A 12,243-nucleotide genomic window follows, 5' to 3' on the forward strand; every position below is an offset into this window, starting at 1 on the left:
TTCAAAGGCACACATAAAAAAAATAAATACAAAATGTTGCTGATGTATATTTACCTTTAAAGATTTTATCTTCCTCTGCTTTCTCTCACCTTTTAATTTGTTCCTGCTTATTCAAATTGTTGTGTGAAAATCATCCTGAAGGTCAGAAGACAGTGTAGCACACATGGGAGTCATGTGGTTTAGTATTTTTTCCTGTAAACATATTTAATGATTTCCTTTATTACTATTTTTACTTCTTTTATCCTGAATGAGATTTGGAGGAGCAGAATATTTACTCTTCTTTAGATCTCTCAGAAAAATGTTTACCACTGTTTTGTAAGGTGAGAGGGAAGAATAGGAATTTCCATGAACATCGTTCCAGAAACTAATTATATTGGGGTTTTTTGCCTGTCACTGAGGCTTTGTCAATATGTTGGTTTTTTCTCCTTTAAAGCCTGTGGTGTGAAAACACAGTTAAGGTCACTTGCTTTTCAAATTATTCTTGGGGCACTTGGCCAGAAGTTCTAAGATGGGAAATGTCTCTGTTTTCCGCACAATAAATTAGCGTGGTTTATAGATCACATTTAAAATCCTGGAGTTTAAAGGGTTAAGGATTATGCAGGAAAGGAGTAGAAAAAGGAAGATGCAGTGGTGTTTTCACATTTTTATAGATAATTCTCTCTGTGTATGTTTGCAGCAAATACAGGAAGACATGAATAAGCAGTTGCTTGATAATCTGGTGAGTTTTTTGAGCCGGTCTCATTCTGACTTTCAAGAGAAGACAACAGAATGGACTTCCAGGATGAAGTTCAGAGAAATTCCTACTGCTGCTCTTGTCTTGGGTAATTTTTCTAAAGATATGTTTTGTAATGTACATCTGATCTGATTTTGTACATGTGATTAAAACTCACAAGAAGATGTGTCTTTTTGACACACAAACTTACTGAGCCCCAGCAATTCATGTGAGCAACATCAGCTTGTCATCAAACATGTCAGCAGAAGAGACTGGCCAGGGAGAAGGAAGTCAGATAAAACCTCTTTCCCCTTTTGTCTATGTTGCTTAATAGTCCAGTAAATCAACAACTTGCCTACAGGTATCTCTTAAGCAGCTGGTAGTGATTTGAGGTATTAACAAAGACAGTAAATGCTAAGTAGTTCATAGTGAATTCAGACTGAGTTTCATAGCAATTGACAGTAATTTTCCTCTTTACATGAGCCATGAGAGGATCCAGGTATGGATACAGCATTCTTCATCTAGAGAAGGTGAATTTAACTTCTTGTCTGCAGGCCTTACATGGCTGTGGATGGCTTCTGAAGGATGTTAGAAAAGAAGTCCTGCTTCTTGCAGGTTTGCACGCTTAAGAAAACTTTCTTTAAAAAACCCCTCCAAGCTATATGATGAACGGTATTCACAGTGACTCCCTGTTTCTTTTAATCGGAGACCGTCAACATATATGTCTAATCTTGCTCTAGTTTTTCATCTTTCTTCACAGCTGATGTAATACTTTTCATTCTTTCCTTAAATATTTGAGGTGTCTTTTTTTGTCTACTGTACAGTTTATTGTCCAATCATTGTGCTCATGAGTCACAAGGAAGATGGCCTTTTGTCCTTTTTTTTTTTCTAGGTGTAAATGTCACAGATCATGACTTGACTTTCAGAGGTCTCTCAGATGTCCTTCAGGATAACGTTACGCCTTATGTAGCCTTGCTGGAAGCCAAAGATTGCCCAGGTAAATGCTGCAATAGTATAGCTGCTTCTTTTGAATAAGATATCAGTTAATGTACCTTTGTCCCTAAATGTAAAAGTAATGGACAGAGAGGGATCTTGAAGACTTTCCAAAGATTTGCTCAAACCTATGTCACCAGAGCAGTCATACCTACTGTGTTTTGAGTGGTATCCAGCTCAGTTTAAAACAGTGAAGATTGAAATGCGACTTAGCTGTAGCATAACAGTTAAGAACATGCTGCTTACTGTATTGCATGTTGATGTTTAGGTTGGTTTTCTTGTTTAATTGGACAGTGGATGCATGCATTCCACTTTTTAAATGCTTACAGTCACGTTATTTAGTGAGAGAATGGGTAGAATAAAATGGTTCCATCCTCCTTGCTCCATTTTATTTTTTAAGTAAAAAGATGAAAATCACATATGGCAGCATCCTCAGTTCTGTGGAGTGGCTGCTTTACTTATTTCTAGGTCACTCTTAAAAGCATATGGCTGGAGCTCAGGTAAAGATGGAGGACCAGCATCTTAACCTTGGTTGTTGCCATCTAGGCAAATTCCATGAACAGCATTCATATCATTAATGCTTTCAGGAGCATGAGATGTGCATTCTGAAGAGAGAAGGAGAATAATTAGAAATGTGGAAAATAATGAGTAGTAACTTTAGAGGGTAATCTTTTATACTATGAAAGAAGGAGAAAATAAGGAGAAGTGTTACAGATAACCAAGTGTCTTTACAACGTTTTTTAAAATGTTTTGTGAAGGCATAAAAAATCTGATGCAGAAGCTGATGGGGCAGCTGATGAACTGTGATATAGATGTGGACTCACTGGAAGATGAGGACTGTGTGCAGGTTTCACAGAATAAAATACGTTGTTCAATGCCTTCTCTTATCAGCTGGTATGAGAGTGTAACAAAGGTATGTTGTTGGCATTTTTTTTATCTCCAGTTTATGAAAATGCCTGACCTTTAGATGTGTTTAAAAAAGAAATTTAATAACTCAGCTTTCTGTGAGAAAATGCCAGAGGTTAATTTTTAACATTATACTAAAAAATAACATGATATTGAGGTGATTTGAATATAATATGTGGCAGAGCAAATGTGGTGTTAGTTACTGATGATGTATGGATGTTAGAATTATGAAACACAAGCAAGAAGTACTGTTTTATCATATGTTTAATCTGGAACTGGAAGCTTAAAATGCAGTATAAGCTTCATGCCAGATGCTTTTCTCCCAGGACTGCTGAGATATTTTGTTTATTAAAACAAAACTTTACAGAAGAACAGCCATCCAGGGCAAAGGTACTGTATTAGTGCTAATGAGCCATGATATCATCTGCAGCCCACACTACTTTGGCAAGAAGTAAGGAAATTACTTTCAAAATGCTTTTGTATCTTTGTGCTTGCTAAACCTATTGAAATTTTAAGTTTTGTTTCTGTCATGAATACAAGTTACAACTGATTTTCTGATTACTTCATCAGAGCAGTGTGATAAACCAAAGTGTACTGAGTGCATGCACTTTTTATTACTGAGTAAAGATACAGAAAATAAGCAGTGTCTGTGTACACAATTCAAATCTTCTCCCTCATTCCCAACAAAACTCCAGCAGTTCTGTCTTTCAGAGCTATTCTTGTCATTGTTGGACTGTGTGTTCAAAATCTATTTATTCTTTGTACTTCATGCTGTGCCAAACAGACAGGAGAAAAACAGCAGTTCTAGATGCTAATAATAAATACAGCTGACAAAAAGTCAGTCTTGTCACTTTCAAGTATCATAATATCATAGATGTGATTCAGTCTTTCTAATTTTGCTGGCTTCTGTATATTAATGTTTAATTAATGGTTTTAAAGAAAACAGATTCTGAAACTCCAAGCAAAAAAAGAAATTCCTCCTCTAGACACTGGCAGTCTCCTCCAGTTGTAGTCATATTCAAAGACATGGAAAGTTTCGCCGCAAAAGTTCTGCAAGACTTCATAGTCATCAGCAGGTAATGTGACTCAAACCTTAGTTCTTCTAGTCCTTTTCCCATTTTCTATTTGCAGCTGTTTTGGAATGTAACAGTGCAGCCAGTGAAGCATTGGAATTAAATATTGGTGCAGCTTCTTTTCAGCAGTGATTGAGTGAAAACGTACTTGCTAGATTTTAGGGGTAAATTATGCTAAAGCTAAACTTGAGACTGTGAACCAGAGTGCCTAAGGGCCAGGTTGAGATAAGGGGTGGATGATTTTCTTCACATAGTAGGGTTTACTGGTACTACTTTTTACAGAATTTGTCAATGTGAAACTAAATTTTTAAGATGTCTAGATCTTTTAAAATTGTTTGCAGAGTGTATTTTTTGTGTGACTACCGATGTAATGCTGCTGCCTAAAGGTCCCTAACTTACTAACAGAGGTGTATATAAATCTTCTTCAGCTGGCCAGGATCTGTAATCAACAGCTGACTACTCAGGTGCTCCTGTACTTCTGTTATTCTTTAGCCTGTCTTCCTTAATGTAATCTCAGGCATGCTAATCAAAAACTCATGCTGCTCTCCAAAAAGAGTGTCTTGCAATTAAGTCCCCTGGTTGGAGCTGCTAGAATTGGGGCTGCAGTGTGTGCACTTGATGTTGCATCAAAACAGGGCCAAGGCAGTTCACTTGCTGTGCTACCAGCAAGAAATTGTACAGCTTGTGTTATTATCTTCATCTCAGTCTTAAGCATGTTTAATAATAAAGGTGAAGTGGGTAAATGTGAGAGGTTCCTCTGATTTGTCAATCACAAGTTCTAATTCCTTTCTAAGCTTCTCTAAGATTATCAACAGTGGACAGTAATATATGAAGTTTCTTGGGTTTATGTTTGTCTTCAGCAATTTCTTTTGAGGAGTTACAGAAACTAAGTTATCGGGTGATAACAGTGAAAATCCAAAGTCAGAAAGTTGCTGTTGCGAAAACAGAGGAATAAATTGACAACTTTAACCTAGAAGCTGTTTAAGATAGCATATTTTGTACCTCCTTGAAGCTATTAAAAATGGAAAATAATGATGACATGATACTGAAAACACTGTAGTTTGTATAAATTGAATGCTGTCCTTAAGGGATACATTCAGTCCTGATTTTCAGTTTAAGGTAAATACTAAAAAAATTATCTGAAGAGGAAGATTAATATGGAGATGTTTGTATTTTTTTTAAGTGTGATTGGAACACACTTAAAAAAAGAGATGTTTCATATTTATTCTGAATTTATTAAATGGTGTAAATCTTGTAAATTTTCTTGGCTGTTACTTACTGAGTGTATATTCTTATTTTTTCTCTGTATCTTTGAAAAAATCCTATTATAAGGGGCTCAGTTCTCTGAGTATAACTTTTTGGGAAGGTAGGATCAACAGAATACTAACTGAAATTCAGATGCTTTTTGTGCCACTTTCTGAAATTTGAATCCAAAAATGGAATTTCATTTTCTTAATCTACTTTAGGGCTTAAATAGCATCCTTTCTTTTTAATTTTACTCAATACCAATTCCTCTTTTGGTTTACCTGCAGCAAATCTTTTAATTTACCCCTTTCTGCATTTAAACTCAGTGCTGTAGTAGAAACATAGTGCATTTGTTACAAGTTTCTATAATGTAACCATTATTTTTTAATTATTTCATTTTTTCCCCTTTCCCCATTATCCAGTCAGCACATCCATGAATTACCTCTAGTGCTGATTTTTGGAATTGCTACATCACCAATGATTATCCACAGACTACTTCCTCACTCGGTTTCCTCTCTGCTCTGCATAGAGCTTTTCCAGTCCCTTTCCTGTAAGGAGCACCTGTCTACTATAATTGACAAGGTAATTCCCTTTCCAAATAGAAATGAGGAGTGTGTGTGTTGAAGCACAGTTTACATGTGTGGCCTTTAAAGGCAGGTTTGTCTGAAGATTTTGGAAAGGACTCTGTTCCTGAAAGCTGTGGATTTTAGATATTTCTGCTTGCAGCTGCAGAGTAGTGCAATACTGAGAGCTCCCTTCTCATAGTGAGAGACACACACCTGCTTTCATCTTTCGTTTGTATTGCCTTGTGCAATTACACTCTGACATTCACACTTCTTCATTAAAGTCAAGCTGTGATTTCAGTTTTACTTTGTTCCAGAAAAAAATAACTTTGAAACTTAGCTTAAATTCCAAAAAATAAAATTGAGCCTGAGTTGAGCTGAGTTATCCATATGTTCAAGCCATATAAATGTTGTGCCTGTAGATTCTTGGTAGACCACAGGATTTCCAAAATCTCTTTTTCACGTGCTGAAAGTAGGGGTATAATAGTTTATTACAGCAGTCTCTGTTCTATTTGTAATTTTACAAAAGTAGCATTACACAAAAGTAACTTGAAATGTTGTATTATTGAAAGATACTTATGAAAATGTGGTAAAATGATAAACTGAAAATCAATCATTGCATGGATATTTTAGTAGAAACAGTTTTTAGAAGTTGGCTATTTAGTCTATTTAGTCTATTTAGTGTCTCAGTTGAATGTTAACACATACTGAGAGTTGTATCAACTTGCATATACAAGTTTTACTGCTTGGAATTCAGGAGAAAATTTCTGCTATAGATACCTTTTTTTTCTGTCTCCCTTTTAGCTGCTTCTGACATCCCGTTTTCCCTTTAAACTGGGAGAAAAAGTTCTGCAGGTTCTCATCAACATATTCCTGTACCATGATTTTTCTGTCCAGAATTTCATCAAAGGATTTCAGGTAAGGCAGTGGTAACAAGAATTCAATCTATGATTATGAAAAGAAAGGGTAATTAGATACTGAAACATTTCTTAGGTCCTAATATTGCTGAATTACCTGAAAAAATATTGTTTGGAAACAGTTTGGATCTGTGAACAGATGGATATTTTAAAATCTTTACTTATAAGGGTTTAAGAGCAAACTTGTTGGACCTGTATGAAGAAGCAAATAAAAGCTTGCTCTGCCAGAAAACCCATAATGTTTTAAGGTTGCATTTAAAAGGGTGGCCTGGCTTAGTGGGCAGAATGAGCTATATTTTGCTATAGATTAATTTGTAGCTTTCTAATGCCCCTGGCAGAACTCCTCAGATCATCTGTACTGTCTCCTTGGAGTCTGGTTTGTCTTGGTGAGAGTAGGCTACAGCAGTGTCTCTTCCCCACTTGAACTCCTCTGGCACAATTTCTGGATGCACACCTCCTGCCTTTTCAGGGAAATAAGAGCTGCAGGGTCACTCACTTGGTGCCTCAGGGGAGGTAATACCTGTGCTCCAAGCAGTTGTGTAGCAATGTGGGAGTTACATTTGCCCTCTCTAAGGAGACAAAGTGGGACAGCTAAGGGGGCTTACAAAAAGAGTCTCTACAGAGCATGTTAGTTAAGTTTTTATTGTCTTATATAGTTCTTCATATCTAGATGTATTTCTGTGTCTAGGTCTCCTTGTAGTTTTTGTGGATTGCAGGCAAGAGTTCTCTGAAGAATTTGTAGCCCCTGTCATCTGTTTTAATGCAGGATTGTGAAAGGATTTCTTTTTTGCCTAGTTCCATGTGTGAACCTGCTAGTAAAATATGCCCTTTTAATGTAATATATATTTAGAATTCCTCTTATTTTTTGATACATAAGATTCAATGATTACATGTGGCCAGGAGAAGTATCCTAGCCATAGTACCTTTTCCTGAAGACTTTGTGGGCTTTCACAGGTTTCAGCTCCTCTTAATTGAAAGAGTCACCAAAATTTAGTACTTCTCCATTGGCCTGACACGCAAATACAAGTTTTAGACCTGACAGTGTATGGCTGCATGCTTGTGTATTAAAAGTATTCAGGGATGAAGCAATTTCAGGTCAGATTTTCAAAGTGATAAATAAAAGAGATCATTATCATGTCATATCTAGGTGTGGTGTTACCTAAGAGGGAGGGAAAGCTGAGGTACTGAAAAGGAATAGCACATATTGCAAAGAAGGTAATTATGGGACTGTGTACAACTGTATAATCAATGTCCTGTAGTGTCTTACGGAGTATCTATGAATTATAGTGAATTTTTTTAAAGGAGTATTGTTAATTCCATTGTATTATATGCAATGTAGTAGTAAGAAAGCATTAAAAGGTAGATGCAGCAGGGAGATTGAATTTTATTAACATCCGTAGTTCTTTGTTTGTTTTTCAGCTCTGTATTGTGGAGCACTTCTATTCCCAGCCTCTCAGTGTACTGTGTTGCCACCTGGTAGATATTAAGAAGAGAGTTTATTCTTTATCACATGATCAGTGTGAAAACATTCGGAGACTACCCTCTTTTAGAAGGTAAAGGTGGAAATAGATTTTTTTTTTTTTTGACAATCACGTATTGAGTTGGTTTTAAAGAAGATTAAAAGAATCTGTAGATGTAGTTCTGTGAACACTGTAGCTCATTTGCACTCATTTCTATAGCAAAGATAAATCAAACAGAGAACATTTCTAAATAATTTCAGGAAGTCTTAATGTTCTAGTCTAGAGAGTACAGCTTCTGTGATCCGTAATCACTTGAATTTACTTTTTCTTCTTGTTCTTAATACAGAAACAAGTTATTCTGACAAATAACCATAAATCACTTTTGAACTTCTTAAGCTGATTTGAAGCACAATCTCTAGGGTTTTGGAATGGCCTTTCAACTTGTTGGGTTAGACTGTCCTTTTTGAATCTTTCCAAAGAAAGATACATATTTCTTTCAGCAGTATAAGCATTTTAAATGTTTTTAGTCCTAGAATCTTCCTTTACATTATGATTTTATGCTGTTTTTCTTTTTGTGCCATAAGGTATGTGGAAAAGCAAGAGTCAGGAAAACAGATTGAGCTGCTGACAAATGACAGCTTCTTAAAGGTAAAATTTTAAGAATGTCTTTGGAGAACATTGTGGAGCATAATAAAATACAAGACTAAGATGTATAGTTCTGTATAACATCTTTCATACAGAACATACTGTGTTTTGTGACCAGGAATGAGGAATTAGGATTGGCAAATCAAAATTCCAAATCTCTATGGTTGCCAGGTCAGCCTTCATATGAAGCTGCACAACTTTCTTCTATCAACTTTTTCTATGTCTAGAAACGTAACTGCTTTAAATGAAGGCTACAAGGTTTATTTATGGCCAGGTCTTTTCATACTTACTCAGACTGACTTTCTTGGAAGGTTAGTTAAGTGTTTGAAGAATTTGTAAGTAATCTTGGAGGTGATTTCACAAGCTCTTAATCCTTCATAGCCTCTGCATAGTTTCTGATTGAACTCAGTAGGGCAGAGTTTGTGTCCCAAGGCACACATTCACACTAGACCTCATACAGGATTAAAACTAATTTGTTGTATGTTAATCTGAAGCTTTGCCAACTGATTGAAGTCAGACTACTACTATTGTGAGCTGTTTAGGAATTCACCAACAAAAATCTGTTGGTTATTTTCACCATCTGAGCCACTCCCAGTAAAAGCAAGGTAAAGGGTTTTTCCTGACTCTTGATTTCAAGTATTTCTAACCTATCAGGTAAGTGATACTTGCCTGGTGTGTAAGGCTTTTTCAAGTGTGAAAACGATGTTAATGCTTGGAGGAGAGGTTAGGAGCAGGCAACATTGCAAGTACAGTTACAGTATTCAAGATGAGATAATGATTTTACATCATTTTATGATCCATTATCTAGATTGGCAAAAATAATTTCAACTACTGTTCCCTTGCCCTTTATTCATACCTGCTTTGAAAGTTGAATACTCATCAGCTTAAACTTTATATGTTTTCAACCTTACATGTTTAATAATACACCCCTTATTTCACAAGCCTCACCTTTTAACTTTGGGAAGGAAGCTGGAATTCTCATTAGGTGCATATGATGTTTCTCACAGATTTTAATTGAAGACACTTATTCTAATCTCCACAATTGAGGTGGGACCATTACTGCCTTGCCAAGCTGGCAGAGTATTCTGCCTGGGAAAAAAGGTCCTACTGCTGCATTAATGAGGTGCTGTTTATTTTGATGTCATGCTAATCTACAGTGTCATGCTCTGCTTTGGAAACATTTTCAAAGTTACTATAGTAATACTTCAGATGAACTTGGTGTTTCAGCACCAGGTCACTTTAGTCTTCCAGTTTAGCCCCTAAACCTTCAGTACACTTTATCAGCTTCATTTATGTTCTGTGTTACCAATTTTTTTAGTAACTATGGAAAGAGTTTCACCTATTTAAAATAATCAATTTTAAAAGCGGTTTTACATTGTAATTTTTAAGAAATCTGTCTGAAAGGTTTCTTGGTAAATTTAATTTGAAATTTGGTAAATGTGGCATTCTATGTCTTATCTCTGTTCTGGAAATAATATTGCATAGTCTTCTAAAGACATTTTCAAAGTCTTCTGAAATGGATTATGTCTTCACATTTGGCAAAATACATTGCTGTTTACTTACATGAACTGTATCTGTCTTGAGATAGTTATCTTCCCAAGATGAGGGAAACATAGATGTGTTAATGTTTGGGATTTGGGGAAATAAGGTTGATGAAGCAGCATTAGAGAGAGCTTGTTTTCTTTTCTTAGCTTATTTTGTGGTGAGGATAATTTTTTTCAAAATGATCATACTTAAAATATAAACTTGTGAATATCTACCCTAAGGTTTTAGACATTGCCTTAACAGTGTTGTATCAATGACTCTAAATTTCCATATATAAAAGTCTATGAGGAGAAAGATGATTAATCTTTTTAATAATTTAGAACTTTTTTTTAACATCAGAAAGCTCTCTGTAGCACTGTCTTTGTTAATTTCAGTCTTTGCAGTATGATACCTTTTCTTTCCGTACACCTGTACTTCCTTATATTGCCTGTAGACAAGGTTTTGCCCTTCTTTTATCTTTGATACCCTTTGTTTCAGTTCAACTCTAAAAACTTCAGTGGCTTGTTTTGTTTTTCTCTTTCTGTTTGGAATACTTTGCTCAGAGTTAGGCAAAAGGGCAGTAAAATAGGTAGAGGATCATGTGGTTTTTCCTCTTTATTTTTGACTGAAGACAGAGGAGAGAAGATCTGTTGATTCACAGACTTAAATGTAATGACGACAAAGACTAAATGACTTTAGTACAGGTACCAGAATTTTTGAGTGTGGCTTTCCAGAAGTGTTAATATATGCTTCCATGGCAGGCCAGTGATAATGTGGTCCGTCCAGAATATTCAGTAGCAGCAGTCAATAATTTCTTTTTCGTAAATGTCAGCTTTTATTTCTGCAGTTCTCAACACATGAATAAGCAAAAGTCAAATTAAAAACAGATAGGAGCAGCAACTGGTTATTTTTTTGTTTTCTGTGAACTGGTCTTTTAATGTACATATAACTAATAAAAACAACAACCACCTACAATATAAGAAATATATTTTTGAATGCATTTGTAGTATAAAAATGCAAGTTTTTGACTAAAAGTAGCTATGTAATTTCTCGTTGCATACTAAAGGAATGATGTATACTCCCATTGTTGTGAGATGACATTTCAAATCTAAAGGCCTAAATAATAGCTGAAAACTGTAGGATAATGATGGGAGTCAATAGCAAATCTCTACTGAGCTGGGGGAATAAAGTAAAGGTAACAATATGCAATGGGAATACGGTGAACTGTTGAAATACAGCTCATTTGCTTAGTGGTCTTAATTTAAGATTGGTGATTTAAATCATAGCACACTACCATATCAAAACTTCAGTTATTTTAAGTGCTTTAGGGGAGTTCTAAATGGGTGTCAAAATTACTTTTTAAATTATTCTATCACTGTAGGAAGAAACAGAGAAGTTGCTGGAGGACTTGCATGTTTACCATGAAAATTATGTTTCAATTCTGAGATGCCTTCATGTTTTCACATCTTCTCTTCCAAAGTATCCTTTGGGCAAGCAGGTGATGTACTGTTATATGTGGTCTTGTTGAGTTGTTTGTTGTTGTTGTTGTTGTGGTTTTGGTTAGGTATGACATCTAAATAAACATTTATTCTTTATTTACTAATGTGCTGTTTTGCCTTCTGCTTCTTAAAATGGAAGGAGATGCTGCCTTGCTATGGGTGGAGGATGAGAGTATGTGGTTTCTTAACTGGCACGGATGATCCCCTTGTCAGTCAACAGGAGGGAGTTTCCAGGAGGAGGCAGGTGCACAGATCAGCAAAAGAATCCACACATTGACTTTCCCACATCTGAGATTATCTGTATGCATTGCAGACAATGTACACTCTTCTGCCACCTATTAGATCACTAGTTAAATTCAGATGAAGAGACTGAGTTTTTAGCAACCTTCTGTAAAAAAAGCAATAGTAGGAGGAACAGTGATCATTTGTCTTAATAGTCCTATTGCTCTGATGTCATTTAATTCATCTTCTCATGCTAAGCGATTTCCTCCAGTAGAAGAGCAATTATGCATTCTGTGCATGTGCACTTGTCTCTCAGTTCTCAATGTATTCCATACTGTTACTAGAATCTGTCACTGACTACAAAAGCAGCATGAACTGTCCCACTAGTTGAGAATGAAAGGATGTTTTAGCTGAAGCATTTGAATGGAATTCCTTTCTGTTCACCGCAGTTTATCTTCACCCGAATGTTAGTTATTTGGAGCCT

The 12,243-nt window shown here is 35.8% G+C and overlaps 1 protein-coding gene across 2 annotated transcripts in view; it reads left to right on the forward strand.

The window, feature by feature from the left end:
- ORC3 (origin recognition complex subunit 3) overlaps window positions 1-12,243 on the forward strand; it is a 34,727-nt gene that overhangs the window by 7,235 nt on the left and 15,249 nt on the right. For both annotated transcript variants that reach the window (XM_058836366.1, XM_058836365.1), the window contains exons 4-12: window positions 677-821; window positions 1,605-1,709; window positions 2,464-2,618; window positions 3,551-3,687; window positions 5,352-5,511; window positions 6,297-6,410; window positions 7,829-7,962; window positions 8,454-8,517; window positions 11,420-11,536. In XM_058836366.1, the coding sequence (XP_058692349.1) occupies window positions 677-821; window positions 1,605-1,709; window positions 2,464-2,618; window positions 3,551-3,687; window positions 5,352-5,511; window positions 6,297-6,410; window positions 7,829-7,962; window positions 8,454-8,517; window positions 11,420-11,536 (1,131 nt within the window). The remainder of the gene's footprint in view (window positions 1-676; window positions 822-1,604; window positions 1,710-2,463; window positions 2,619-3,550; window positions 3,688-5,351; window positions 5,512-6,296; window positions 6,411-7,828; window positions 7,963-8,453; window positions 8,518-11,419; window positions 11,537-12,243) is intronic.

The sequence above is a fragment of the Poecile atricapillus genome, chromosome 3, assembly GCF_030490865.1.
Source record: "Poecile atricapillus isolate bPoeAtr1 chromosome 3, bPoeAtr1.hap1, whole genome shotgun sequence".
NCBI classification, from domain to species: domain Eukaryota; kingdom Metazoa; phylum Chordata; class Aves; order Passeriformes; family Paridae; genus Poecile; species Poecile atricapillus.